This window comes from Cajanus cajan, chromosome 5, assembly GCF_000230855.2.
Source record: "Cajanus cajan strain Asha chromosome 5, NIPB_CcT2T_4, whole genome shotgun sequence".
NCBI classification, from domain to species: domain Eukaryota; kingdom Viridiplantae; phylum Streptophyta; class Magnoliopsida; order Fabales; family Fabaceae; genus Cajanus; species Cajanus cajan.
In genome coordinates, this window is record NC_138521.1 from 995,821 (window position 1) to 1,022,701 (window position 26,881).

At 30.1% G+C, this 26,881-nt stretch overlaps 2 protein-coding genes and 1 pseudogene across 3 annotated transcripts; all 3 read right to left on the bottom strand.

The window, feature by feature from the left end:
- Window positions 1-703: 703 nt before the first annotated feature.
- On the bottom strand, window positions 704-12,097 carry LOC109807772 (fucosyltransferase 2). The gene is made up of 3 exons (XM_020370389.3): window positions 10,736-12,097; window positions 10,521-10,592; window positions 704-2,839 (listed from the first exon to the last, which is right to left on the bottom strand). The coding sequence occupies exons 1-3, from the start codon at window positions 10,956-10,958 to the stop codon at window positions 1,389-1,391; spliced, it is 1,746 nt and encodes a 581-aa protein (XP_020225978.1). The 5' UTR covers window positions 10,959-12,097; the 3' UTR covers window positions 704-1,388.
- A 2,604-nt stretch (window positions 12,098-14,701) lies between these two features.
- LOC109808282 (putative fucosyltransferase 8) lies at window positions 14,702-21,096 on the bottom strand (annotated as a pseudogene). Its single transcript, XR_014433715.1, has 5 exons — window positions 21,089-21,096; window positions 20,119-20,166; window positions 17,567-17,688; window positions 17,357-17,419; window positions 14,702-16,162 (listed from the first exon to the last, which is right to left on the bottom strand). The product of XR_014433715.1 is annotated as a putative fucosyltransferase 8 (transcript).
- A 628-nt stretch (window positions 21,097-21,724) lies between these two features.
- Window positions 21,725-24,684, bottom strand: LOC145958172 (uncharacterized). The gene is made up of 2 exons (XM_083074688.1): window positions 24,206-24,684; window positions 21,725-23,322 (listed from the first exon to the last, which is right to left on the bottom strand). Exon 2 carries the CDS (start codon window positions 22,993-22,995, stop codon window positions 21,841-21,843), a length of 1,155 nt encoding a protein of 384 aa, XP_082930814.1. The 5' UTR covers window positions 22,996-23,322; window positions 24,206-24,684; the 3' UTR covers window positions 21,725-21,840.
- Between the last annotated feature and the right edge of the window lie 2,197 nt (window positions 24,685-26,881).

Here is a 26,881-nt window from a genome sequence, read left to right on the forward strand (position 1 = left end):
AAAAGATCACAATTAAGATAATATAGAGTGAGTTAAAGGATTAGATATTCTAAGAGGTCCTTATTTATTAACAATAAGAGAAGTATAAATAAAAAAATTAAAAAAATAAATCAATAATATATTATATTATATATCACATTTTTCTTTTTATATTTAATAGCATCAATTTACTTTTCTGAAATACAAATAGATTTTTATTGACTAATAGAAATGTCATATATCAATTAATTAATTATTGTTGATTAATTTATTTTTTTTATAATAATATAATTTTCTTATACAATTATGTAAATTTATTTATATTTATCTAAATTAAAAAAATATACCTAAAAAAAATGGTCCATAACATGATATTGATGTTATGATTCATAACGACATTATAATAAATAATACTAAAGATATAAATAATTTTAAAACATCTCTTTTTACATAATTAGTTTTTGTTAATCAGGCGAAGAAAAGTATGTTCTCCACTAGAGTTAACTTCCACACTGTCTCTAGGAAACCTGCCCCCTCTCTTCTTGATCCATCCTCAACCACTAGTACTCAGACTTAGCATTGTAGCATCCAACCAAATCACCACACACCAAACAACTAGATCTTCTAGTTCCTTATGCAACTAGACATTCAACCTACAAAGCTTATTGACTACCGCTTGGGGATACGAGTTTGTACTTTAGACAAATCCCAACTCCCATCACTCCAAATGTCTTTCACCTTGAGGAGAATATCATGAATCTAGACGAAGGGAACCTTAAGGAAAATTTAAGATTCATCAAACCATCGAACAAACCAAAAGCTGCACTCTCCATTCCCTTCCTGCAACTAAATTCTCGAGTGTAATTCTCCAAAGGTTTTTTTCTTCTTTAAAGAAGCCAAGACAAAAGAACCTTTATCCTCCAACATGGTTTGAACAAACTTTTATTAATATTTGGCTCAGAGGACTTTAACTTGGAGCTTCGATGATCCCTACAATAAATCTGAGCTTTAGGTTCAAGTCCTTTGTACCAAATACTAGGCGGAATTTGTTCAAACCATATACAACACAAACAATTATAGAAATATGAAGTCTCTATGTGTTAAATCATCATTGAAAAAAATAAAATTGTACAATGAACATTTCAGAAGAAATAGATTTGAATAAGAAATATTTTCGGGCATTATAAGAGAAATAATTTTATCTAGAAATCCAAAATTAATCTAGAAGAAACTCCATATATAAAGATTTAAAATAAAAATGAAAATCTAAAAAATAAAAATAAAATACAAAATAGAAATTAAAAAAATAGAAATAATAGAAGTTTCTAGATAAACTTTTTCTAATAATAAGATGAAGAAAAAAATCTATACTTTATTTTATTGAAGGATTAACCACGAAAAATATGTAACTACACAAAATTGTTACCTAACTTCATGCCTGGATAAAAATCCTTGCACCTCCTCGAATAAGGAAAAGAAGAAACGAAATCTTTCATGAGTTTTCCGTTGCAATAGTGCTTGGGAGGCATATGATAACAAGGCTCCGATGAAAAATCCCGTTCACATGTTGAAGAATGGGTATCATTTTTCTTTACATGGGAAAGAAGCCATGGCTTCAAATTTCCCAACCCTTGAGCAGCATAGCCAAAAGTAGAGAAAGGGGAAGTCACCAACACGTCAGATAAACTTAGTAGATAAATGTCCATCCAAGCTTTCATATTATGCATTTTATCATTAAACTTTTGATTCCCTTCATGACTTGGCTGATAAACTTGTATCACTTCCCCACTAACTGTTGTTTTTTTCAGATATAAAGTTCGCAAATTATCCCCAAACTCTGGATATAAAGATACCACAAGAACTGCCTTTACACTTGCAGTATGATTTTTCCCCGTAGAAGACATTGGATTTGGCAAACCTATTTCTGGCAGTAACTTATGGTTTAAGGTGCAGCTTAAAACTAGATCCATATATTCTTGTTTTGGAGTGGACTCAGGATTAAATACTCTTATCTGGATGCCTATCCTTTCATTTGCATTGGCCAGGTGTGTCTCATAGTAACCAATGATAAGTTCCCATGCCTCATTGGAAGGATGAAAAAGGTAGCGACCCAAATGGTGGAAAATCGTGTCTTTTTCCGGGAACATTTTGGTGATTTCCGTGTCGAAATATGAGGTCATGAACAGAGAGGGCACATAGAATTGATCAGACTGCAAAATCAATAAAGGGACCTTTCGGAGAAGATCTTGAGTATGTTCACAGTGAAAAATTTTCTCAGGGTTAAAAAAGGGGTGTTGTAGGTTAACAAACAGAGCTAATGGTAAATCCTCCGTTGAATTGCTAGCCCTATCCTTATCTAGCATGACCTGATATGTTTCAATATGATTTTGATTCCAAAAAGTCGAGTTCTCGGGTAATATCCAAGTTGAGTTGAGAAATGGTTCGCAAAATAGGCCATGCTTGTCTTTCTCAAGTTTTACAAGTAGCACTCGTTCAGTGAGGATGGCATAAAGAAATGTTGAAGCCAAACTAATCATTTGGTTCCCCAATCCATTGACAGGATTCCAGATAAGGTACTTACACATTGTAGCGACACCATTGTTCTTGGAGTGTTCAATCTCTCTCATGCTTCTATCATAAGCTCTACTATTAGGTCCGCAACTTGCATGAATTTCTTCGTAGTTACGTAGTTTAGATATCAAATATGGAGAAGGTTTATGAGGAGAAACTTTGCGGTATAAGTAAGACTGCATCCTACTTATGCATGATGCTCCATCAAATCCAGAGGTTAACAGTCCACCGAGTAGTTTGTCATCAAGATTAGCAGCATGTGAACTTGTCAATGAAGCAGTTTTAGAACCTGTAGAATTAATATAGAATATACGTACATTAGAAAACTAGAGGAAAAAATGCAAGCTCTAAAGAAGTACTCTATAGTCCAGAGTTTCAGTTTGTTATACATGGGGAGTAGCGATCAATATGCAACCATTATAGCCTATACAATTCTAAACATTTTATTAAGGAAATATTTCTTAGACACACGCTATAATATATACTAATTAGAGAACAAAAAAATAGAATTATTATAATAGGTATATGCATGATGTAATAGGAGGATAGAAAGAGATGTGAGGTGTCATTGTGGGATTTAAACTATTTATAAATGGACATATATCATTACTCTTTTATTAATTCTTATCATATATCTTTTTTATTTTTTTTTATCACATTATATTACTTCTCACGTTATACTTTTTTCTCTTCTTTCAACTTATCTATCCGGATATCAACTAAATTATAGAGGTGTCTACCAATATTTATTTTGTTCTTTCTTTGGTTTATATTATAGTTAATTAACTTGTTTATATATGTAACATCCCAAAATTTTTAAAATTATTAAAAAAAATATTTTAATTAATTAAATGATTTTTTTAAAAAAAATAGTTTAGTGGCTTTTAATAATTATGAATTTTTTTAATAAATATTTGCAAAATTATTTTGTATAATACTTATTAGAGAAATATATATTTTTAGGGTACTTTGTTATAATAAGTATTTGGAGAAAAATATGTGTTTTTATTATAATTGTTTTATGCATTTTATTTTAATTATAATTTTGTTGGAAAGATATATTTATTTTATATATTAATTAGTTATAAGTTTTAATATTTGAGGGAAGGGAAGTGTGACTATAGTTAAAGTGTTTTACTAAGGGTTAAACGTGGGTTGATAAATTTTTAAAAGAGAAGTTTTAAGAGTGGAGAGTTAGTTTATGTTTTATGCTTCTCAATTCCTCTTTACACTTGGTGCTCAAAAGAACTAGAGATCATTCCTGAGATCTACACCCTTCGTCTAGCCTTCATGGAGGTAAGGAAGAGTGAGTAGTCTCACTCTAGGTGTAAGATGTATGTTGGGTAATGAAATTGATCCACAATCCTATCTTTATTATCTGTTTTGTATGTAAGAGGTTTTTCTAAAAATGTGTCTTTGTCTTCTTTGTGATTCTTTAGTATTATATTTGATGTTATTGATATGTATATGTATTCAATTTGGTATTTGATTTGATAATTGTGAATCTTGAATTGTTTATGAGTTTTTGTAGGAACCTTAAGGAAATGCATTTTGGTGTTTATATGACGAGATGATATAAGCATATGAATTTATGTAATTGATGACTTAATAGAGTGATTTTGGCTTTTTAATCTATGATTCTATTGATTGATGGTTAATTTTGATGATGAGATGTGTTATGAGGTCCACATTATCAAAGTTCACATATGTCAGATTTCATCACAAGTGTGAGCAATGAGTTACAAGCGTGACTAGAGAGTCATAGGCGTGATTAGAGTCACCATTATGACTTATGTTGTTACCTTTTTTCTTGGCATGTTTTTCTCTCTTTTATCACCTCCATTGCTTAAGATGAGTTATATTTATGAGTTTAAGATAACTTGAGGATGGTTAGCTTGATGATACAATCTAGTAATGATAAGGGAGTAATTAAGTTAGTGTTCAAAAGATATAGTGGTGTTGAATGCTCCTATAATATAATTGAGGTGTTTTAACAGCGTGACTTGAGATTATAATTCATAGTGTTAGTATTGAATAGTTTTGCCCTTTAGGTGCTTGATCTTATGAATGATTTAAGATACCTATATTAGTGTTTAACAAAGAGAAATTATGAGAAGGTGCAATTGGGAATAAGTTATGATATGAATTAATTGTTAACAACTTGAGATGTTTTGGTGATAGTGATACCTAAGGACTTAATGCAAGATATTAATAAGGTTGTTAGACTAATTAAGTTATTAATTTAAATGCTTAGTTTGACATTGATCTCTTAGTGAATATGGTTGATGTATTAGTATATGATTAGATGATTTCATAATAATCCTATCTTGAGGTGTATTGGATGATATTGTGTAATTATTGTGTTGAGTTATGCACATGTGTAATCATTGTAATAATTAATGTTGATAACTAATTTTGGTATGCGAGTATGTTATTGGCACTATTGTGAGGTATGTATGAATTAATTGATGTCTTTGGTTTGATACAATTGTCGTGTATGAATGCTATGAGGTTTATATGAGAAGTCTAAGCGAGGCTTAACCATAATGTGATTGTGAATTGAAAAGATAATTGATATACAATTGTGGGTGTGAATTACTGTGATGTGATAATGTGTAGAGTCTTGTTTGACATGCATCATATGCATAAATAATTTTTGAAGGATGCAATATGAAATACACTGCCAGAAAAGGCCTCATTGTGTAAAATTTTGGGGATTAATCCTTGGGGATAACTTGATTTGGAAGTCTCAATCTTATCCTTTGTGTGCATGAGATGTATCTTGTACGACTCAACTATGCCCATCATATCTTGGTAGTATATTCTCCTAGTGAGAGTGTATTGAGGGTGTGACCCAACATGTATTCCTAAGTTACTCTATGTGTTGCAAGTGATAATACACCATGTGATATTTTTACTAATGCCACATGCACAATAATATGTAGTTTGTGCCTATTGCATATGCATTTTATTGTTATGTGTTGTTTAATTATTTATCATGAATGAGTGAAATGTGTTATTTTACCAATCTGCTCATGCTATGTATATATGTATGCCTTATTTATGTTTGGCTATTCGACTATATTCTACATCGTGATATGTATGCCTTATTATGTTTGACTATTCGACTATATTCTACATCGTGAGTCAAAGTGAGATATTTCTTACTCTCCTTGTTTTGTGTTGTTTTACTTGTTGTATGTTGTTGCAGATGATCTTCAACATGACGTTGAGGATGTTGGTGATGAGACTTAGTCCTCATAGATGAGTTATGTTCTAATAGATTGTGATATCGAGACTTAGTTAGGAATTTTCTTTTTTTGTCATATTCTGAGAATGATTAATTTTCTTGTAATAAATTTTATTTGGTTTTGTTTTGTTAAAATATAATATCTTTTATGCTCAAACCCTAATTTGGTCCCTTATAATATTAAAAAATTTCAATTTGTTTAATTTTTGGTTTTAATTTAGTCCCATTTTATTTTAAAATATTTCAATGTGGGACTTCCGTCAAAATTTCACAAACGGTGTTAAAGGTCTGTGAGAATCACACCCGCGATTCCAAATCACGACCATGATTCTCAAGCCTGGTGTTAAATCTTGGTGGGAGAGGGCATTCTTCGTTCTTGTGTTCTCATTCTTCGTTCTCTAATCACCACCAACGTCGGAAACCATCTCACGTTCACCTCCACCTTGTCATACACCGCTCCCTCCGCCCAATTATCATCGCTCTTCATCAACCATAACACCTTCATCGATGAAACCGCCACCGCCATGCAGTCCTTCCTCATCGCGATGTTGTCCGCACCCACCAGATCCTCGTTCAACTACACCTTCCTCGCTGTGCCGTCCACCACGTCCTCAACTGCACCACCAGGAGGTATCCCTTGCTCACGTAGGCGATTTTGTTCAGCCCTACGGAACCATAAGGTGCATAGCTGTCAGAAGAATTCTTCATCGCCTTCGTGTACATCAGAGATGGGGAGAAGATCGATGCGGATCCGTCGACGAATACCTTCCAAGTGAAGCTTTCGCTGGAGTTCGTCACGAAGGCGTTGCCGTGATGGTCCACGACGACGTCGTTCGCCAGGTCGACGTCTTCGGAGGGGAGTTAGGAGAGGAAAAGGCGGCGGCGGGAGCGGAAGTGGTGATTGGAGAATGAAAAAAGCCCTCTCCCATCAAGATTTAACACTAGGCATGAGAATCACAGTCATGATTTGGAATCACGAGCATGATTCTCACGGACCTTTAACACTGTTTGTGAAATTTGGACAGAAGTCCCACATTGAAGTATTTTAAAATAAACTAGGACTAAATTGAAACAAAAAATTAAAGTGAGACCAAATTAAACTTTTTTAATATTATAAGAGATAAAATTAGGGTTTTAGTCTATCTTTTATGTTTAATTAACAAACTGAATTTTATTTATAAAATATTTTTTTATTTAACTTTAATTATTCAAATATTTATAGTATGTGGGATGAAGAGTGTCATAGTTTCAATACCTTATCACTTGTTATCTAATAATATGCAACATATCTACTCATTTACTACATTATTTAATTGATATCTATTTGTTAATATCTATACTAATATATAAAGTGAATACTTAGATGTGTACTACTTTTGGTCTCCACTTTTTAATAGACCATTATACCCCTCAAACTTAAAAAAAATCTTATATATCTTTTCTAAATAATTGCACACAATCTTTTAATATTCTATCTATGTATAACTATTAGAGGCATGGAGTGCCTAGACCCCTCTAGTTGTATATAAGTTTAATAGATCTATAAGCAATACTTATAAATAATTTTTTTTACAATAATGTAAGAAAGGTAATCTATGCTTCGGTAGTTTTAAAAAGAAATTAAAACAATAAAAATAATATAACCGTAAATGGTTAATTGAAGATATAGGTAGTTATCAATTGAATTTTTTTAAAAAAAATAAAATTAGTTTATAAAAATGTAATTAAGAAATAAAATTAGACAAAAATTGTGTACATGTTTAATATCCTTTATTATAGTTAAAACATGAAAAGGAAGAAACATACTAGAAAAGTGTCATTTTTCTAAAAAAAATATTCGTAAAATTTTTTTGCGAATTTTCTTGTAATAATAATTTTACAAAAAAATTTTACAAATTTATTTGTGAAAAATAATTTATAGATATTTCTTACAATTTTTTTTATGAAAAATAATTTACAAGAAATTTTTGCAAATTTTGCTACAATTTTAATGATCATAGAAATTTTTTTCCATGGTAAAAATTTGCAGAAAATATTGTAAGAATTTTATTTTGTTTCTTACAAATTTTCTTACAAAAATAAATTCGTAAGTAATGTTTACTAAATAGTAGAAAAATTTTGCAGGTAACTTTTCATGCGAATTTTCCTGCCAATTTTAATCCTCAAGAAAAATAAAAAAAATGTTTAAATTTATAGGTTTAATATTTTAAAAAAACTTCAAGTCCCACATTGATTGAAAATAAAATAATTAAAGAGTATATAAGTTGGGACAACACTTACCTTACAAGTTGATTTGTATGGTTGAGTGTTAGGCTTATAATCTACAAGCTTAAAATTTAAAAGATTATCTATCACATGTTAGAGGCGTGGAAACAAATGCTTCATTGTGAACATTTGAAAGTTGAAGAATTATTGATAGAATTTATAGAAATTTCTTTAATTTTTTTTTCGTAAAAAATATTCCTGCAGAATTTCTTGCGAAAAAATTCGTAGGAAACTTTCCTACGAATTTTTTTCGCAAGAAATTCTACAGGAATATTTTTTATGAAAAAAATTAAAAAAATTACTATAAATTCTATCAATAATTTTTCAACTTTCAAATGCTCACAATGATGTTTCCACGCCTCCAACATGTGATACATAATCTGCAAAAAAATTTTGCAAGAAACTTTCCTGCAAATTTTTTTCGCAAGAATTCTGCAGGAATATTTTTTACGAAAAAATTAAAGAAATTACTATAAATTCTATCAATAATTCTTCAACTTTCAAATGATCACAATGATGTTTCTACGCCTCCATCATGTGGTACATAATCTTTTAAATTCTAAGATTACAGATTATAAGTCTAACAGTCAACCATACAAATCAACGTGTAAGATAAGTGTTGTCCCAACTTATATACTCTTTAATTATTTTATTTTCAATCGATGTAGGACTTGAAGTTTTTTTTTAAATATTAAAATTATAAATTTAAACATTTTTTTTGATTTTTCTTGCGGATTAAAATTGGCAGGAAAATTTGCAGGAAAAGTTACCTGCAAAATTTTTCTACCATTTAATAAACATTACTTGCGAATTTATTTTTGTAAGAAAATATGTAAGAAACAAAAAAAAATTTACAATATTTTCTGCAAATTTTTATCATGGAAAAAAATTTCTATGATCATTAAAATTGTAGCAAAATTTGCAAAAATTTCTTGTAAATTATTTTTCATAAAAAAATTGTAAGAAATATCTGTAAATTATTTTTTGCAAATAAATTCATAAATTTTTTGTGAAATTATAATTGCAAGAAAATTCGCAAAAAATTTCTGCAAATATTTTTTTGTAGGAAAATTCGCAGGAAAATTTCTTGCGATTTTTAAAATTCGCAAAAACATATTATCTACAAAAGTATTACTTGCAAATAAAATTTTGCAGAAAAATTTGTAAAAATAATATTTCCTGCAAAATTTTCATAAAAATTTACAGGAAAAGTTACATGTAATAAGAGAAACTCTAGTAGTGAAATTCATTTATTTTTTGTTTAAAAATATATAAAAACTAATAAATATAATAAATAATGATACATAAATAAAATATTCCCATTGAATATAATGAGTGACTCAATATTTTAATACATAAATATTTATTAATTATTAATTTTCTTTTTATTATTTGTCAAGAAAGATAACCTCTGATTATCTATTGTCAATTTTCATTTAATATTTAATTAAAATTTTCAATCTATGACAAAATAATTAATACATATATACATGTGCCATAATAATTAATAGATATACTATATATGTGTCATGTAGAGATTTATTAAGATCATGGCAATCACAAATCACTTAATATTTCTCCTTTTTGTGTCATTTCTTCTAAAAATATTTATTTATTATTAGTGGGATTGAGAAACTTTGTACCTCTATTAAAAATAAAATAAAAAAAATAAAATAAAAATATATTGATCTAATTGGTGTTATAATTAATTCATTAGTTTTAAGTTCTTAAAATTTGATTAAAAAATATTTTTAAATTTTTTAAAATAGAAGGGTATAATGGTCAAAAAAATGTGGAGACCAAGGTGGTTATTGAAAAGTGTATCCTCTTTATATGTTAGTATTAGTATAGATTAAAAAATCTTTTTTCTAATTTTTTAAAATAAAAATGTATAATGATAAAAAAAAATATAAAGACCAAGGTGGTTACTGAAAAGGGTATTCCCTTTATATATTAACTAGCAGGAAAAAGGCACTACGTGCCTACATTATATTAAAAGAAAAATAAATAAAAAAAAGGAAAAGAATGAGAAACTACTCATAAAAAAATGTAGTTATTGAAAAATAAATAAATGATAAAATGGTCCAAGTAAAAATGGAAACCAAAAGTAATTATTGAAAGTGATATCCCCTTTATATATTAGTATAGATATAGATTATTAGTTAAAATTTATATATAAAAGAAGCTTATGAAATTATAAATCATCTAATTAAACAACATGTGTGTGTTCTATAGCTAGAATAAGATTATCTCCCTTAAAATGATTACCGTAATATATAAAAAATAATAATTGTGTGACCCACGTAAGTTTTGACTAAAAAATAATGTTTGTAAAATACAAATTTTTATTTCTGAAAAAATGACGACCATCAATGAAAGTGCTGTAGGGATAAAAGATATGGAACAAATATATTTTGGCAGCAAAAATAATTAAGAAAATATAGCAGTCACTTACCATCATCTGCTTTTGTAATATTCTTAGTTCTTCCTTCATTTTGAGATGTCCCTTGTGGGTTCTGAACTCCACCTTGTTCATTATAAGGAAGTAATTAAGGTGAGTTTTGGTCCTTACGAAACAAGCAGAATAAATGGACACGATGTTGAAGGGAAATAGTAAAATAACTCATGCATACAATACAAGGGTGTTACAAACACAATTATCATTATTACCTTCTTTTCCTAAGCTTTCATTTTTTATATTTTGGATTGTTCCTCTCAATCCAAAGCCATGAGTTGTAACATTCTGACTTGTTCCTCCTTGTACATTGCTTCTCAAAAACCCCTCGAAAATTCTGAAAGTAGAGTTTTGGTACGTCAAAGTACCTATGACAACGACAGAAACTAAGAAAAACATAACAAGGAACATTCTGAGACTCATAGAATTGGGTCCCATTGTGGCTTGATGAAAGTAACCAAACCCTTTAAAATTGCGAATTGAAGAATGCCCTTGTCTAAGAACAATGAGAGAAAGCAAAGGAAAGGACAATTTCTTCCATCAAGAACAAAGTCAAGAAGCATGTTCATCTAAAATTCTTAATAAAGCAAAGAAACCGGCCCATAAACAATCAAGCCCACTCCCCCTGATCCAGATAAAAAATGCATCTTCACTATTTTTGTTCAGTTTCTTATTCTCATATTTTTCTTTGACCATTTGTTTAAATTAAGTACTATAGTTTCTTTTTATTTTTGAATAATATATTATACAAAACTTAGGAACCATTAATTACATTACAAAATTATTTTTTTCTTGTCAATGTATATTTTTATTTTTTAAAACAATTAATGAGTAGTTGTAGTCATTGACAAGAACCCTAGGAAGCATTATTTGGACACATTAGTATTTTAACTTATGTAATGTAGATGCATATTTATTATATATAAATAAAATTTATAATAAATTATATCTATATAAATATTATATTTAAATATATAAATTATATTTAAAAATTATACAAATAAATATTTTTAAATATATAAATTGTATTTTAGATTAATGATAAATAATTTATATGTAGTACAAAATTATTTTTATTTATTGATAATTTATTTTTAAAAAAATATTAATATTTAATTCATAAATAATTATAATAAATAAAAATTAAATTACATACAAACTCTCTTATTAAAGAAAAGCCTTTAAAAACACTCTTATACAAGGTAAGAATTTATATTTAATATATAAGGATTAATTAACATGTAAGTATTATACATTTTCATTATTTACATAATAATTTTTATTTTTATTTTTTAAACAATTAATGATTATTACAAATCCTAGAAACCATTATTTCCTTCATATACATGTGTATGAAAGAACGTGCTAATCTTTTAATCAGATTTTCAAGTGATTAGTTTATAAGTTGAATATTTTTGAGAAAAATAAAATCAACACTCATTTTTATGATCTGTCAATTTGAGAATTTTATCTTATTTTAAAAAAATATCATGAAAAAGTTTTAAAATATCAATTATTTAAAAAATATCCTTATTTAATGGGCTCACATTTAAATATTTAATTAATTTATAAGTAGTCTACAATTATTTTAATAAAAAATTGGTAAAAATATTTGACCATCATAATTAATGTCATTAGTAATTCTTTTAATATAATGTTAACAGAGAGTGAGAAATTTAAAAGGTGAAGCTATTAACACTCTAATTATCTTTAGGAAAATTTTGAGTAATCATTATGTTAATAGTATGAAGTATCCATCAACTTTATTAATAATTAATTTTTGTCAAAAAATTTATTTAATCACCTTTAATAAAAAAAATTCTTTTAATTATATTTTTTTATACATAAAATTTAAACTTTTGATAATATATCTAATATTTTTGTTCACAATTAATATTTTATTTTAATTTTATTTTCTAACATAACATAGAGAAATTTAATGACGCTATAGTCAATACTCTAATATTTTTATTTGCACTAACCATTTTAATTCTCCATATTTTAGTAAATAATTTTTTTTCTCTGAACAAAAGGGGCTTAAAGCCCAACTACAAACAACTCAAAGATAAGTTAACAAACTTATTTGCATCTAAATAACTAAAAAGAAAATCAGGAGGGGAACTAAAAAGAAAACACTCTTCATCCGTAGGCCCTTTATATTTAGCTAAACAATCAACCACAGTATTTGCTTCTATGAAAATATATGAGAGATCGAAATGAACATCGCATGACCTGAAAGGGAGATAATTTATTGGATGTGCTGTAGGACACCCTTCAAGAATTAACTTTACTGCCATAAAAGAGTCGGTTTCTAGCAAAATTTTGCTGCCAATGCCTCTATATTAAAGGAGACGGTGGCCCAAAGTTCAAATTGGATTATGGAACATTTATCTAGTTGACACGAATATCCTACTAGGAAAGTTAACCAAAAAGTTGATTATAAAATTTTTCTTTTAAATAAAATGTAATTTTTAATAAAACATATTGAAAATTAAAATTAGTATTTTTTATATATGTAAAATGGTTGCACTAAGGTTAAATTTTATCATCTCATTTATTTTAATTCAATCCTACTTCTAGTTAGGTCGATCTTAATGATTCAATTAAAATCACACATTAACATATTAACGAGAGAAACTAGATAATTAAGATTTTTTATACCTTTTTTTTTCTTTTTACATTTTTATCATTTTCAATTTAATAATTTTATCTTATTTAAGAATATTTTATTTTATAAATTTACAATTATCATTTATATTTCAATCGATATCCTTAATTAACAAACTTATAGTTAATTATTTAATGCTTTCATCAACATGTTAATGATTCAAATGGATCTAAGTTCAAATCTTTAAGTAAAATCTAGAGTTTAAATCCTGTAAGTGGATAAAAAAATGGAAAATTCTACGGTACCCACTATAATAGTGGGGGTACCGGTACAACCGTTTAATTTATTTATTTTTTATTGTAATTATTTGTTTTATTTTTATTTTTATTTAATATTTTTAATAATTTATCCTTATAAATTTTTTTATATCTTTATATTATTTTTATATTTTTTTTAAATTTTTATCTTAATATAGCATCTATTATAATTAAATAATTTAATATTAATATTTTGTTAAAATATTTTATTTTTTCTTTGGTGTTAATTTTTTAAATTTATAATATAAATTAATTTTTTACTTGTATTATTTATTATTTTTCTTTCTTATTTTAATAATTTTATAATGTTATTATACTTTTTGTTTTTAATTTTTTAATTGTATCACATATAAATAAAATTTATTATAAAAATTGACCTTTTAATTATTTTTTTTGAATTAGTCTTTTTGATAGATTCATCTTCTATAAATTTTTAATCTAAAATTTATGTTATTTTGAATTTATTTCTTTTAAATTTATTTGTTCACATAATTTGAGGTACCAAAACCTTTCAATTATCATGGGTACCATAACAGTTCCCTAAAAAAATATGATGGGAAGATTAGCTTCACCAATAGTTAACTAAAAATATATTTAATTATTTCTTTATATAAATTAATATTTTAACATTTCCTATGATAAATATTAATTTAATATAATTAAAATTTACAAAGATGAAGTTATTAATATTTATTTATTTATTTATTTATTTTAGCATTTACAATGTAAAAGATAAATACTTATTTTATATAATTAAAATTCATAATAAATAAAAATTTAATATATAAATTTAATTATAATTAAAATCATATAATAAATAAATATTTTCAATATTTAAATTATATTTTAAATTTATGATAGATAATTTATATGTGATGCAAGATTATTTTTATACATTGATATTTGTTTTAAGAAAATTACTAAAATTTAATTTAAAACAAAATGAAACAATAAACTAAACATATAAGAGGTTTAAAAATACATAAAAGTTTTATTTTGAAAAAAGGTTTTTAAAGATGTTCTTGTTAGATAATTGTCCCTAAGAATACTCTCAATATAATTATTCTAAAAAATATATATCAATCGGTAATCCTATATAATAACACATATATAATAAATTATATAAGAAAACTTAATTCACAAATAATTTTTTTTATGATAAAGAACTAGCACAAATTTTTCCAATAAGATGGAATATTAAAAATATAATTTATCCTCAATTTTATTGAAGGGTTAAACATTCAGTAGCTTAACCATAAAAAAATTTGCAACTATATAAAATTGTTAACTAGCTTCACACCAGGACCATAATCCTTGCACTTCCTCCAATAAGGAAAAGAAGAAATGAAATTTTTCATGAGCTTTCCATTGCAGTAATGCTTGGGACGAATATGAAAACAAGGCTCTGATGAAAAATCTCGTTGACAGGGTGAAAAATGAGTATCATTTTCCATTACTTTGGAAAGAATCCAAGGCTTCAAATTTCCCAACCCTTGAGCAGCGTAGCCAAAAGTAGAGTAAGGAGAAGTCACCAACACGTCAGATACTTAGTAGATAAATCTCTGTCCAGGCTTTCATATTATGCTTATCATCATTTATCTTTTGCTCCCCTTCATGACTTGGCTGATAAACTTGTATAAATTCCCCACTAACTGTTGGTTTCTTATGATACATAGTCCGTAAATTATCTCCATACTCTGGATATAGAGATACCACAAGAACTGCCTTTAAACTATGATTTCTCCCCGTGGAAGAAATTGGATTTGACAAACCTATTTTTGGTAGTAGCTTTTGCTTTAATGTGCAACTTAAAACTAGATTCATAATTGCTTCTTGCGGTGTGGAATCAGGGTTAAATACTCTTATCTGGATGCCTATCCTTTCATTTGCATTGGCCAGGTGTGTCTCATAGTAACCAATGATATTTTCCCATGCCTCATTAGAAGGGTGAAAAAGGTAGCGACCCAAATGGTGGAAAATGGTGTCTTTTTTTGGGAACATTTTGGTGATCTCCACGTTGAAAAATGAGGTCATGAATAGAGAAGGTGCGTAGAATTGATCAGATTGCAAAATCAACAAAGGGACCTTGTGGAGAAGATCTTGAGTATGGTCACAGTAAAAAAATTTCTCAGGGTCAGAAAGGGAATAGCGTCGTAGATCAACAAATAGAGTTGATGGTAAATCCATCGTTGAATTGCTAGTTTTTTCCTTCTCTAGCATTATTTGATATGTTTGGCTTTGTTTTCTATTCCAAAAAGGATACTTCTCGGGCAATATCCAAGTTGAGTTGAGAAATGGCTCACAAAATAGTCTATGCTTGTCTTTCCCAAGTTTTACAAGTAGCACTCGATCAGTGAGAATGGCATAAAGAAACGTTGAAGCCAAGCCAATCATTTGGTTCCCCAAACCATTGATAGGAATCCATATAAGGTACTTACACATTGTAGCGACACCATTGTTCTTGGAGTGTTCAATCTCTCTCATGCTTCTATCATAAGCTCTACTATTAGGTCCACACCTTGCATGAATCTCTTCGTAGTTACGTAGTTTAGATATCAAATAAGGAGAAGGTTTGTGAGGAGAAACTTTGCGGTATAAGTGGGACTGCATCCTACTTTTGCATGATGCTCCATCAAATCCAGAGGTTAACAATCCACCAAGCAATTTTTCATCAAAATTAACAGCATGTGAACTTCTCAATGAAGCGGTTTTCAAGCCTGCAAATTTAGTTCATAATATCGTACATTAGATAGCAATTGTAGAGGAATAAATGCATAATTTAAAGAGGTACACCAGCGATCAATATGCGAACATTATAGCCTATATAATTCTAAACATTTTATTAAGAAAATGTTTCTTAGACATCCAATATGATAATATACACCTAGTAAGATTAAAAAGAAAAATAAAAATATTTAATATATTTTATCATCGTAATTAATTCCATTGTGAATTCTTTCAACATAACGTTGACGGAATTTAAAAGGTGAGGCAATTAATACTGTAATATTTCTGTTCAAAACTCATCGTTTTTTTTTAATTTATTTTCTAACATAACAGAAAGTACCTTTTTTTATTCAATTTCTTTTATATTTTATAAGTACTATATTATATTTAGTAAATACAATAAATAATATTATTTTTTTAAAAATTATTTATAAATCTTTAGAATATTTTATTAACAATATGAAATATTATATTAATATTTCTACCTTTGTGCAAGTTATTTTTTTTTTTATACATTAAAATACATTTTATAAACAACAATTAGAATAATAAATATGGTACATTGAGATTTGGGAGGAGTACAACATGAGAAAAAAAAATCTATTTATTTTCGAATGGGTGTCATTGCAACATTTCCATTTATAAACAAGGAAATGAAGGAATGCACCAAAAGGTGTTAGCACGGGCAAATGTGTTCTGTAGGGTGCATTTGATTTGCTAAATGTAAAGGGACGGACAACACACAATTATTTATTCCATTGTTTGATTTTAAAATTAGTTATGAGACTCAACAAAACAAACAATGAAAGACAAAACAAAAATAAGAAGTTGTAATTCACTTATCTACGATACAACGTTTTATCCGGTTAATAACAAGAATAAAGAAAAATTCTACATCCTCCAAAATCATGTGTCAAAACTTATGCCAAATCTTAAAAAAATTAATTTAAACTATAAAATATTAAATTAAATAATTATTTTAAAATGAATTTACTAAAATGTATGTGTTTCCTGTGTAAACCACACAAATTTTGACTAACATAGGGTATACTCAAAATAATGTTTTGTAGAAAGCAATTTTTAATGATTGAAAATCATGAGTATCATGAATAAAAACATTATAAGGACAACAAGTATGGAACCGTTAAATAAATCTTGGCAACAAAAATAGCAATATCACGCACCAACATCTGCTTTTGTAGTTCTTGGTTCATTTTGAGATGTCCCTTGCGGATCCTGAACTCCACCTAGAATTCATTAAAGCAGTAATTAAAGTGACTTTGGGTCCTTAAAAAACAAGCAAAGTGAACAGATATGATGTTGAAGGGAAACAGTTAGAAAACTCATGCATACAATATGAAGGTGTTACACACATAAATATTGATTATAACTACCTTCGTTCCCTCCTAAGCTTTCATTTGCAATAATTTGGATTGTTCCTCTCGACACAGCAATAATATTCTGAGTTGTTCCTCCTTGTACTTTGCCTCCCAAAACCCCCTCCAAAAGTCTGAAACTAAAGTTTCGGTACGCCAAAGTAATTATAACAACCACATGAGCTAAGAATAACATAACAAGGAACATTCTACGACTCATGGACTTCAGTTCCATTGTGGCATATAACTTTATTAATGAAAGTAATCAAACCCTTTAAAATTGTAAAAAATGCCTGAATCTAAGAATAATGAGAGAAAGCAAAAGTAAGTTCATGATTTAGTTTAACAAGAGTTCACAAATCCGAGTTATGATTATCCCTTAATGACCTTACATTAATTATTTCAACAGAGTCCCTTCTTAATGCCATTAATAATTCTTTTAATATAATGTTAACAGAGAAAAATTTAAAAGGTAAAGCTATTAATACTGCTCTAATATTTTTATTCGCACTTAATATATATTTTTTACTTTAATTTTATAACGTAACATAGAGGAATTCAATGAGACTATTAATACTATAATATTTTTATTCACACAAAAACATTTTAATAATCTTATTTAAGTTTTTTGAAACACAATTTAAAATCATTTAAGTAAAAATTTTAATAATAATAATGATAATAATAAGTTGACCAAAAAGTTGATTATGAAATTAAAAAAATGTGATTTTTAATATAAAATATTGAAAATTAAAATCGCAGCATTTTTTTGTTATATATATATATATATATATAATGGTTTCACTAAATATATGTAAACCCTCCAGCAGGTTGACTGATTCAATTAAAACCACATGTTAATCATAATAATGAGAGAAAAGGAAATAGTTAAGCTTCTTCAATACTTTTTACATTCTTTTAATTTGATAATTTTATCTTATTTTTAAAAAATTATTTTATAAATTTAAAATTATTATTTATGTTAAAAAATATTCTTAATTAATGCCCTTAATTATAGTTAATTATTTATTTTATTATAAATTTTAGTTATATGAAATTGACATTTTTAGTGTATTGCAGTCTAATATATCAGTTAACTTACATGTATTCTTTAATTATTTTAAGTAAAGACATGAATTCAAATTTTTAAGATGAAAAATTGTGATAGGAGAGGCTGGTTTTACCGATAGATACTTAATTCACACACACACAAAAATTGTTTACTAAAAAAATATTTAATCCTTTTTTAAATAATTAAATTAGTATTATTTAATGCAATTTATAACATATAATAAATAATAATTTTAATAATAAATCTAATTATAATTAAAATCATAATAAATAAATATTTTTAATATGTAAATTATATTTTATATTTATAATAAATATGATATAAGATTTATTTTATAGGACAATATAAGCTTTTTATGCTTTTGTTTTTCTTTAAATATTAAAAATAAATTTAAAGATAAATTAAAATAAATAAAAGGTTAAGAAAATCTTAAATATGTTTTTGTTGAAGAAATTTTTTTAAAAATATTAAACAATCATCGTTACAAATGCTCTCACTATAGTTATTCTAATGTTTTTTATACAGAAGATAAAATTAAAATATTTAGGTCTTGGTCTTGTCACGTATATTTACCAAAGTTAGACTAATTTTACTCATGAAACAACTGAACTCAAAGATTTTTGCACAAAATACATCGTCTCGTATTGTGTATATTCTCCCTCTAGTTTTTATTATAAGTTACAATTTAGAAAGAAGTAAAAATTATTTTTATTAGACACTTTACAATCTCTATAAAATATTATTTTATTTTTATTTTTTTTTAGATTGTGAAAATGTATATTTCTTGTTGTGAAATAACATGAGAAGAAATTTGATAAATAAATGTTGACTTTCACCTTTTAAACTCTTCAATTGTCATTTACTAATTTTATTAGTATTGGTGTATAAATTTTAGTATAGATTAATATCTTCATCTTTCCAATAAACATTTAATAACAAGTAAAAAAAGGTAAAATTAATATATTATAATCTTATTTTATAAATTAAAATTAATTAACATAATTACTTATAAGTGTTATATAATAAAGATTAAAGATAGTAGTTGATTCATATGTACTCTTTAATTATTTTAATAATAGAATTTTAATACATATATTTTATCATTGGAATTAATGTCATTGATAATTCTAACACACGGGTTTTAAAAAGTATAATTAATATCACTGGCAATTGTAAAAATTTTAAGTTGAGGGTACAGTGCTGATTAATATATATATATATAGTTACACATTATAATAATAAAATTTTATTTTTAATACAATTAACATTTTAAAAAAATTAATTGATAATTTTTTAAAACAAAAATATTATAAATTAATTAAAATAAAAGATAAAAGATAAAATACAATACACTAAAGAGTTAGATAAATAAAATTTTTAGTCTACATATATATAAAGATAAAAGAAATATATTTTGACATAATTTATAGATGATTTTTTTAGTTAGTCAAAAAATAAAGTATAAAATACACAATCAAGAAAACATAAGTGTTCTTACCGGAAATCTGCGGTAGAGATGATCCGCCAGGTAAGATTGGTGAGCCTCCTTCACTGGTACGCTGGTGCTCCAAGATGGGGGTGGTACCTGCCAAAGAGACTCCGATGTTAAAGTTAGGGTTTGTATGAGTGTGAGTCTCGTATAAATAATGCACGTACCTGTGTGTGAATTAGGATTTTTCTAGGCCTTGGGCCCGAGATCAGTTATGACCTAATTGGATAGCGGATCTCGTCTTGGCCGAGGTCGCCCAACGCGTATCCGAGATCGTCTTGTGCTGTGATGCCGAGCTTGAGCTCGGTAAGACGGTACAGATAGTACACTAGCCCCCCGAGCTCCGAAGACCGTAGGTCGAGGAGTTAAGACCGAGCTCGTCAAGGGGCCGTGACCTTTCGTGTACGCCTGCCTTGTGATTGCGACGCGGTGACAAGATTGTATTTTTAGTTGTTTGATGACGTGGCCTCTTTGGCCGATGTGGTATTCCGATGTCCATGTTTCATGATCGAGTTGAGGAAATCGACAATAGTGAGTTTACTACTTGATCAAACTGGTAAACCTTTGGCCGAGTCAATCGATTGGTGAGGGACAAGTCGGCAACTCGGCTGGCCAGTACACTTGCCCCCCAAGCACCGTGATGTAAGAGCGAAGGGGCTTTTGAGGAGCTCCCAAATTTGTTGTTTGAAGGTTCAAATTTGACCTTGTTAAGTAGATGTGATCTTCAAGGGTCGAGCTCAACCTTGGTTAAGAAAATGTGATCTCAAGGTTCGGACTCGACCTTGGCATAACAAGGTTCGAACTCGACCTTGGTTAAGAAAATGTAGTCTCAAGGTTCGGACTCGACCTTGGCATAACAAAGTTCGAACTCGACCTTGGTTAAGGAAATGTAGTCTCAAGGTTCAAACTCGACCTTGGCATAACAAGGTTCGAACTCGACCTTGGTTAAGAAAATGTGATCTTAAGGTTCGGAGTCGACCTCGGCATAACAAGGTTCGAACTCGACCTTGGTTAAGAAAATGTAGTCTCAAGGTTCGGACTCGACCTTGGCATAACAAGGTTCGAACTCGACCTTGGTTAAGAAAATGTAGTCTCAAGGTTTGGACTCGACCTTGGCATAACAAGGTTCGGAACTCGACCTTGGTTAAGAAAATGTAATCTCAAGGTTCGGACTCGACCTTGGCATAATAAGGTTCGAACTCAACCTTGATTAAGAAAATGTAGTCTCAAGGTTCGGACTCGACCTTGGCATAACAAGGTTCAAACTCGACCTTGGTTAAGGAAATGTAGTCTCAAGGTTCGGACTCGACCTTGGCATAACAAGGTTCGAACTCGACCTTGGTTAAGAAAATGTAGTCTCAAGGTTCGGACTCGACCTTGGCATAACAAGGTTCGAACTCGACCTTGGTTAAGAAAATGTAGTCTCAAGGTTCGGACTCGACCTTGGCATAACAAGGTTCGAACTCGACGTTGTTTAAGAAAATGTAATCTCAAGGTTCGGGCTCGACCTTGGCATAACAAGGTTCGAACTCGACCTTAGTTAAGGAAATGTAGTCTCAAGGTTCGGACTCGACCTTGGCAAGTCGTCACGGTTAATGTGCCAATACCGAAAATATATGGGAATGGAGTTGCTTTATTGATTTATTTCTGAGGTGTGCCTCGTTAAAACCTTCTTTGGCCAAAAACCCTTTTCTTTAGTGGGAAAAAAGGATGAGGAGGAAAAAGAGTACATCACCTGAATTTACAAGTTAAGAGAAATAAAATTTGAGGTGGGTAGAATTCCAGGTTCCAAATTTTCCTTTGGAGGGGTCTGTTCTTGCATCTCTCACCCCACCAAACAAGGTTGCCAACTTTAAATGTTTGTGGCTTGACCTTGGTCTTGCTTTCCTTATGGTTTGTTGCGAACCTGGTCACGAAAAGCAGAGTGCTCTTCCATCTGAATGTACCCTGCAGCTCGGGCACGGAGTTCGTCCATATCAAGAGGAGATCGTTCACGAAAGGTCCAGGCTTGAGCGCCATGAGCATGGCGTGTAGGGCGACCTCGGGGCTCAATTTTCGAATCTTGACCGAGATACTGGCAAAGCGTTCCATGAACGCCCTTAGTGATTCGTCGTCGTCCTGTCTGAGACTGGCCAAGGCGGCTGATGTGACATGGTGAGGTCGACTCGTGGCATACTGCGCTGTGAATCGCCTTACCAGAGTGTCGAAGTTGTTTATTGACTCCACCGGCAGTTGAGTGTACCAGTTGAGCGCTGCCCCCTTGAGCGAGGTCGGGAAAACCCTACACAGAATAACATCTTTATTAGTGTATAGGTTTACCTGTGTAATGTACAGATCGACGTGCTCGTCTGGGTCTGTCGTGCCGTCGTAACGGTCGATGTGGAGAGGCTTCCATCCAAAAGGGAGAGGCGTTTCCATGATGCCATCTACAAAAGGATGACGGAGGAAGGTCGCTTGATTTCCCGTGACGTGGGCAGGAGCATTGCTGACCTCGTGAGCCGACCTGTTCGTCGGTGCGTGAGACCGATGTGTGACAGGTCGGGGAGTGGGTGCCCTAGGCGCGGTTGGGGGCTGAGAGACTGAGTGCCCCTCTTCCTCGTGTTGGTTATTCGATGGAGGGGGTTGATTAGAAGGGCGCCGAGGAAGCTGGGCGCGAATACGTTCATTCTCGGTGCGCAGCGCTGCTAGGTCAGCTTCGTTAGCGGTACGCAGCGCCGCTAGGTCAATTTCGTGCTTGGCACGCATGTTTCGCAGATCGGCGTCGTGTTGTTGCCGCATCTGCTCGACCTGTTCTATCAGTCTTCTCAATGATGCTGCGTCACCCATGCTTGTCGCGTGATTAGCGTTGTCTGTTGCTCGTCTGCTATGACTTCTGGTGAAAACCATACGGGTGGTCGATAAGAGCCGTCTTGATCGGCCCCACGGTGGGCGCCAAATGTGTGACACCCTCTACCCCGCATATCATAAATCAATAAATTTAAATAATATAACTTTAATAATCAAACATGTTTAAAGAGTATCACATTTTTAACAAACATAATCAGCGGAAATTACAAAGAAATAAATCTCAAAGTTTTCAAAGTAATTTAAAATAACATTAACAACCTAATCTAATCTTATCTATACCCCGATGTCACATGTCCTATCAGAGCATAGCCCATAAAGAAGCCTAAGCTTCACCACCAACATCCTCAGCCTCAGGCTGATAATCACCTGTATAACGGTTAAAGAAAAACAACACAAAGAAAAAGGGAGTGAGAAAACATCTCACTCGGCTCACAGTGTAGGAATATATATACTAGATAGCCAAACACAAACAAAACATATATAACATAGATTAACAATATCACATCTTACTCATTCAAGGCATATCCATTTGTCATATAATATCAAAAGACACATGTATGGACACGGACTACATTTTATCATGCATGTGGCGCCAGTCACTTATCACGTAGTATATTGCCGCTAGCAATACACAAAGAGTAGTCTAGGAGTACATGCCGGGACACAACCTCTGCGCACTCTCACTAGAAGGACATACTACCAGAGTCTCGTCGGGATAGCTAAGCCGCGCAAGATACATCCCATGCACACAATGGGCGAGACTGGGACTTCCAAACCGAGCCATCCCCAAGGACTGATCCCCACAGCTTTTACACTAGGGGGCCTTCTCTGGCGGCGTATTCCATATCGTACCCTTATCACTTTATGCAAATGATGCATGTCAAACAAGACTCTATGCATTCTCATATCACTTTATCACTTTCCATGGTCATTTCTCTTTATCACATTTCATATCTCATTGTCACATTATCACATTATCTATCTCATGGTCAATCATATCTCATGGTCATTTCACATCATATTTCATCATCACATCATATCATTAGAAACATCACATTCACATTATCATATCATATTCATAACTTTCACAATCATAATCTCAACAGAATTTCTATTCATACACACATATTAACCAAGCAATTAGAACATACAAACAATATAACATACAACAAACACAGGATTGGGGGCCAATCCCACTACCCAGCATACAATCCCACACCCAGAGCGAGGTTTCTCACTCCCCCCTTACCTGGATAACAGGCACTGAAACTAAAGAAGAGCTTCCTCCTCTAGGCTCCTTCTACTAGGGTAGAACCATCTCCTATGGATTCCTCTAGGTCTTCAAAGAGAAGAAGAGGAGAAGAAGAGAGTATAAGAGAAGAGAGAATGAGAATTGAGGGATGGTTTGTAATGGAGAAGTGAAGGCCTATTTATAGCCTCCATAACACATTAAAATAATGGAAAATAATGGAAAAATCTTAGACAAAACGAAATGGGATGAGTTGGTGTTGTTAGTGGGATGAGTTGGATGCCATATTCTTTTCCGCACCGATTTTTGACCACCGAATTTGACCTTCTAGACGGCCGAATTTGTGAATGGTTACTTCATGAAAGTTGTAGGGTTTTCTTTTATCTTTCCATAGCCACCAAGTTTGCATTATTTGAACAACCACAGCCCAATTTATGCCCTAAACACCGAGGCTTGCCAATCAGCCCAGCGAGAAACAATTGTATCAATCAAATTCCAATTTTTGACCTTCTATACGACCGAATTTGCAAATGGCTATTTCTGCAAAAGTTGTACGTTTTTCTCTTATCTTTCCATTGACACCAATTTTCCATCATTTGGACCAACACAGACCAAGTTATACCTCAAAAACCGATACTTGTCAGTCAGCCCAGCGAGAAATGGTTTTTTAAAAAAATTCACAACTATCTAATTAGGTCCAATAACACACATATCTTTCTAAGCATAAATGGAGTGTAAATTATCTACAATTGAAGTAAAATATAACCACCAATTTATGACCAAATACCACATAATAATAATAATAATAGTAATAATAACCATTTTGAAAACTAGGGTGTTACAAAATGTTCTTACCGGAAAGCTGCGGTAGAGATGATCCGCCAGGTAAGATCGGTGAGCCTCCTTCACTGGTACGCTGGTGCTCCAAGATGGGGGTGGTACCTGCCAAAGAGACTCCGATGCTAAAGTTAGGATTTGTATGAGTGTGAGTCTCGTATAAATAATGCACGTACCTGTGTGTGAATTAGGGTTTTTCTGGGCCTTGGGCCCGAGATCAGTTATGACCTAATTGGATAGCGGACCTCGTCTTGGCCGAGGTCGCCCAACACGTATCCGAGATCGTCTTGCGCTGTGATGCCGAGCTCGAGCTCGGTAAGACAGTACGGATAGTACAATAAGAAATAATATTAACATGTTATATTAATTTTTTTATAAAAATTATAAATTAATTGGTGTAAAATATTTTTTTATATCATTTAATCGATATAAGATAATATTTTATATCAATTCTTTGAAAATAGATATAAAAATATTGTCAAAATTTTAATTATGTCATCATATTTTTTATATTACATAAATTATTTGATAATGGATATAAAATTTACAAAGAGTAAATAGTTAAAGCTACTCCTAAATTTAGGTTGAGGTGTTAAAATGAGACAAATTTCGTGGATTAATCTTACTTACCATGGATCTAGGGTTTAACTCACTACAATAAAAAAAAATTGTATATGAGTTTATGTTTTATGTAATTTTATTTAAAATTCTGATTGATATTTTCTTATGTATTTGTATTTGAATCAATGATAGATTTTTTTAATATAAAATATTATAATTTTTTATTTTATTTATTAAAATAGGAATATGTAATTAAATTTTTAGTATTTTTTAATTTTTAAAAAATCTAATGAGTTAACTCAACTAATCTACCAACCCGTGGTGAGTTGAACCATGTTGAAATTTTTTTTTATTCACCAAAAAGTGAGTTAGATTAAACTGTTCCATTTAAAGCACTAACATATGGTGAGTAGTCAGATTTGCTTACTTTGACAGCTCTAAATTTAGGACAAGAGAAAAGGGAAATAAATGTTTACATAGTAATGATTTAATACTATAATATAAAAATTGAATAAAAAGTTTTTAACATTGTGATTGTAATTTTAATAGATGAAAACAAAAAAACATATAGCCAAATGATTTTGCTTTTAGACATCATCTAAAAGGCCTCTCAACCGATAAAGACAATTTGTGTATATAAACTCATGTGCATCCTCTTATTTAAACGATGTTGGACTTTGTTTGCATCTCAACAAATAATTAACAGCATATTTCAACAATAAAACCAATAGGTACGTGAAAGCACATAATACGTGCATTAACTAGCACACATAGAGTGATGTTACAGATTAATCTATGCATTATATTTGTCATGTGTGTCTAATATACATTTTTGCAAAATTAAAAATCATAATAATAAATCCAAGTTTTGTATTGAAACTATGTGGCAGCAGGAGTAACTGATTACACACTATTTGTCATCTAGGCACTACAAGTAGGAATTTGAAAAATTACAAGTCTTGCAAGGTATTTACACAGGTGAAAAACCAAAACTATACAACTACTAAACGTTAACCAGCTTCACACCAAAACAAAAATCCTTGCACTCTCTCAAATAAGGGAAAGAAGAAACAAGATCTTTCATGGGCTTTCGGTTGCAGTGATGCTTGGGAGGGACATGATAACAAGGCTCCGATGAGAACTCCCGCTCACACATTGGAGAATGAGTATTGTTATTGACTAGCTTGTGAAGATGGCTTCAAATTTCCTAATCCTTGAGCAACGTAGCCAAAAGTAGAGAAAGATGTTGTCACCAACACATCAGATAAACTTAATATA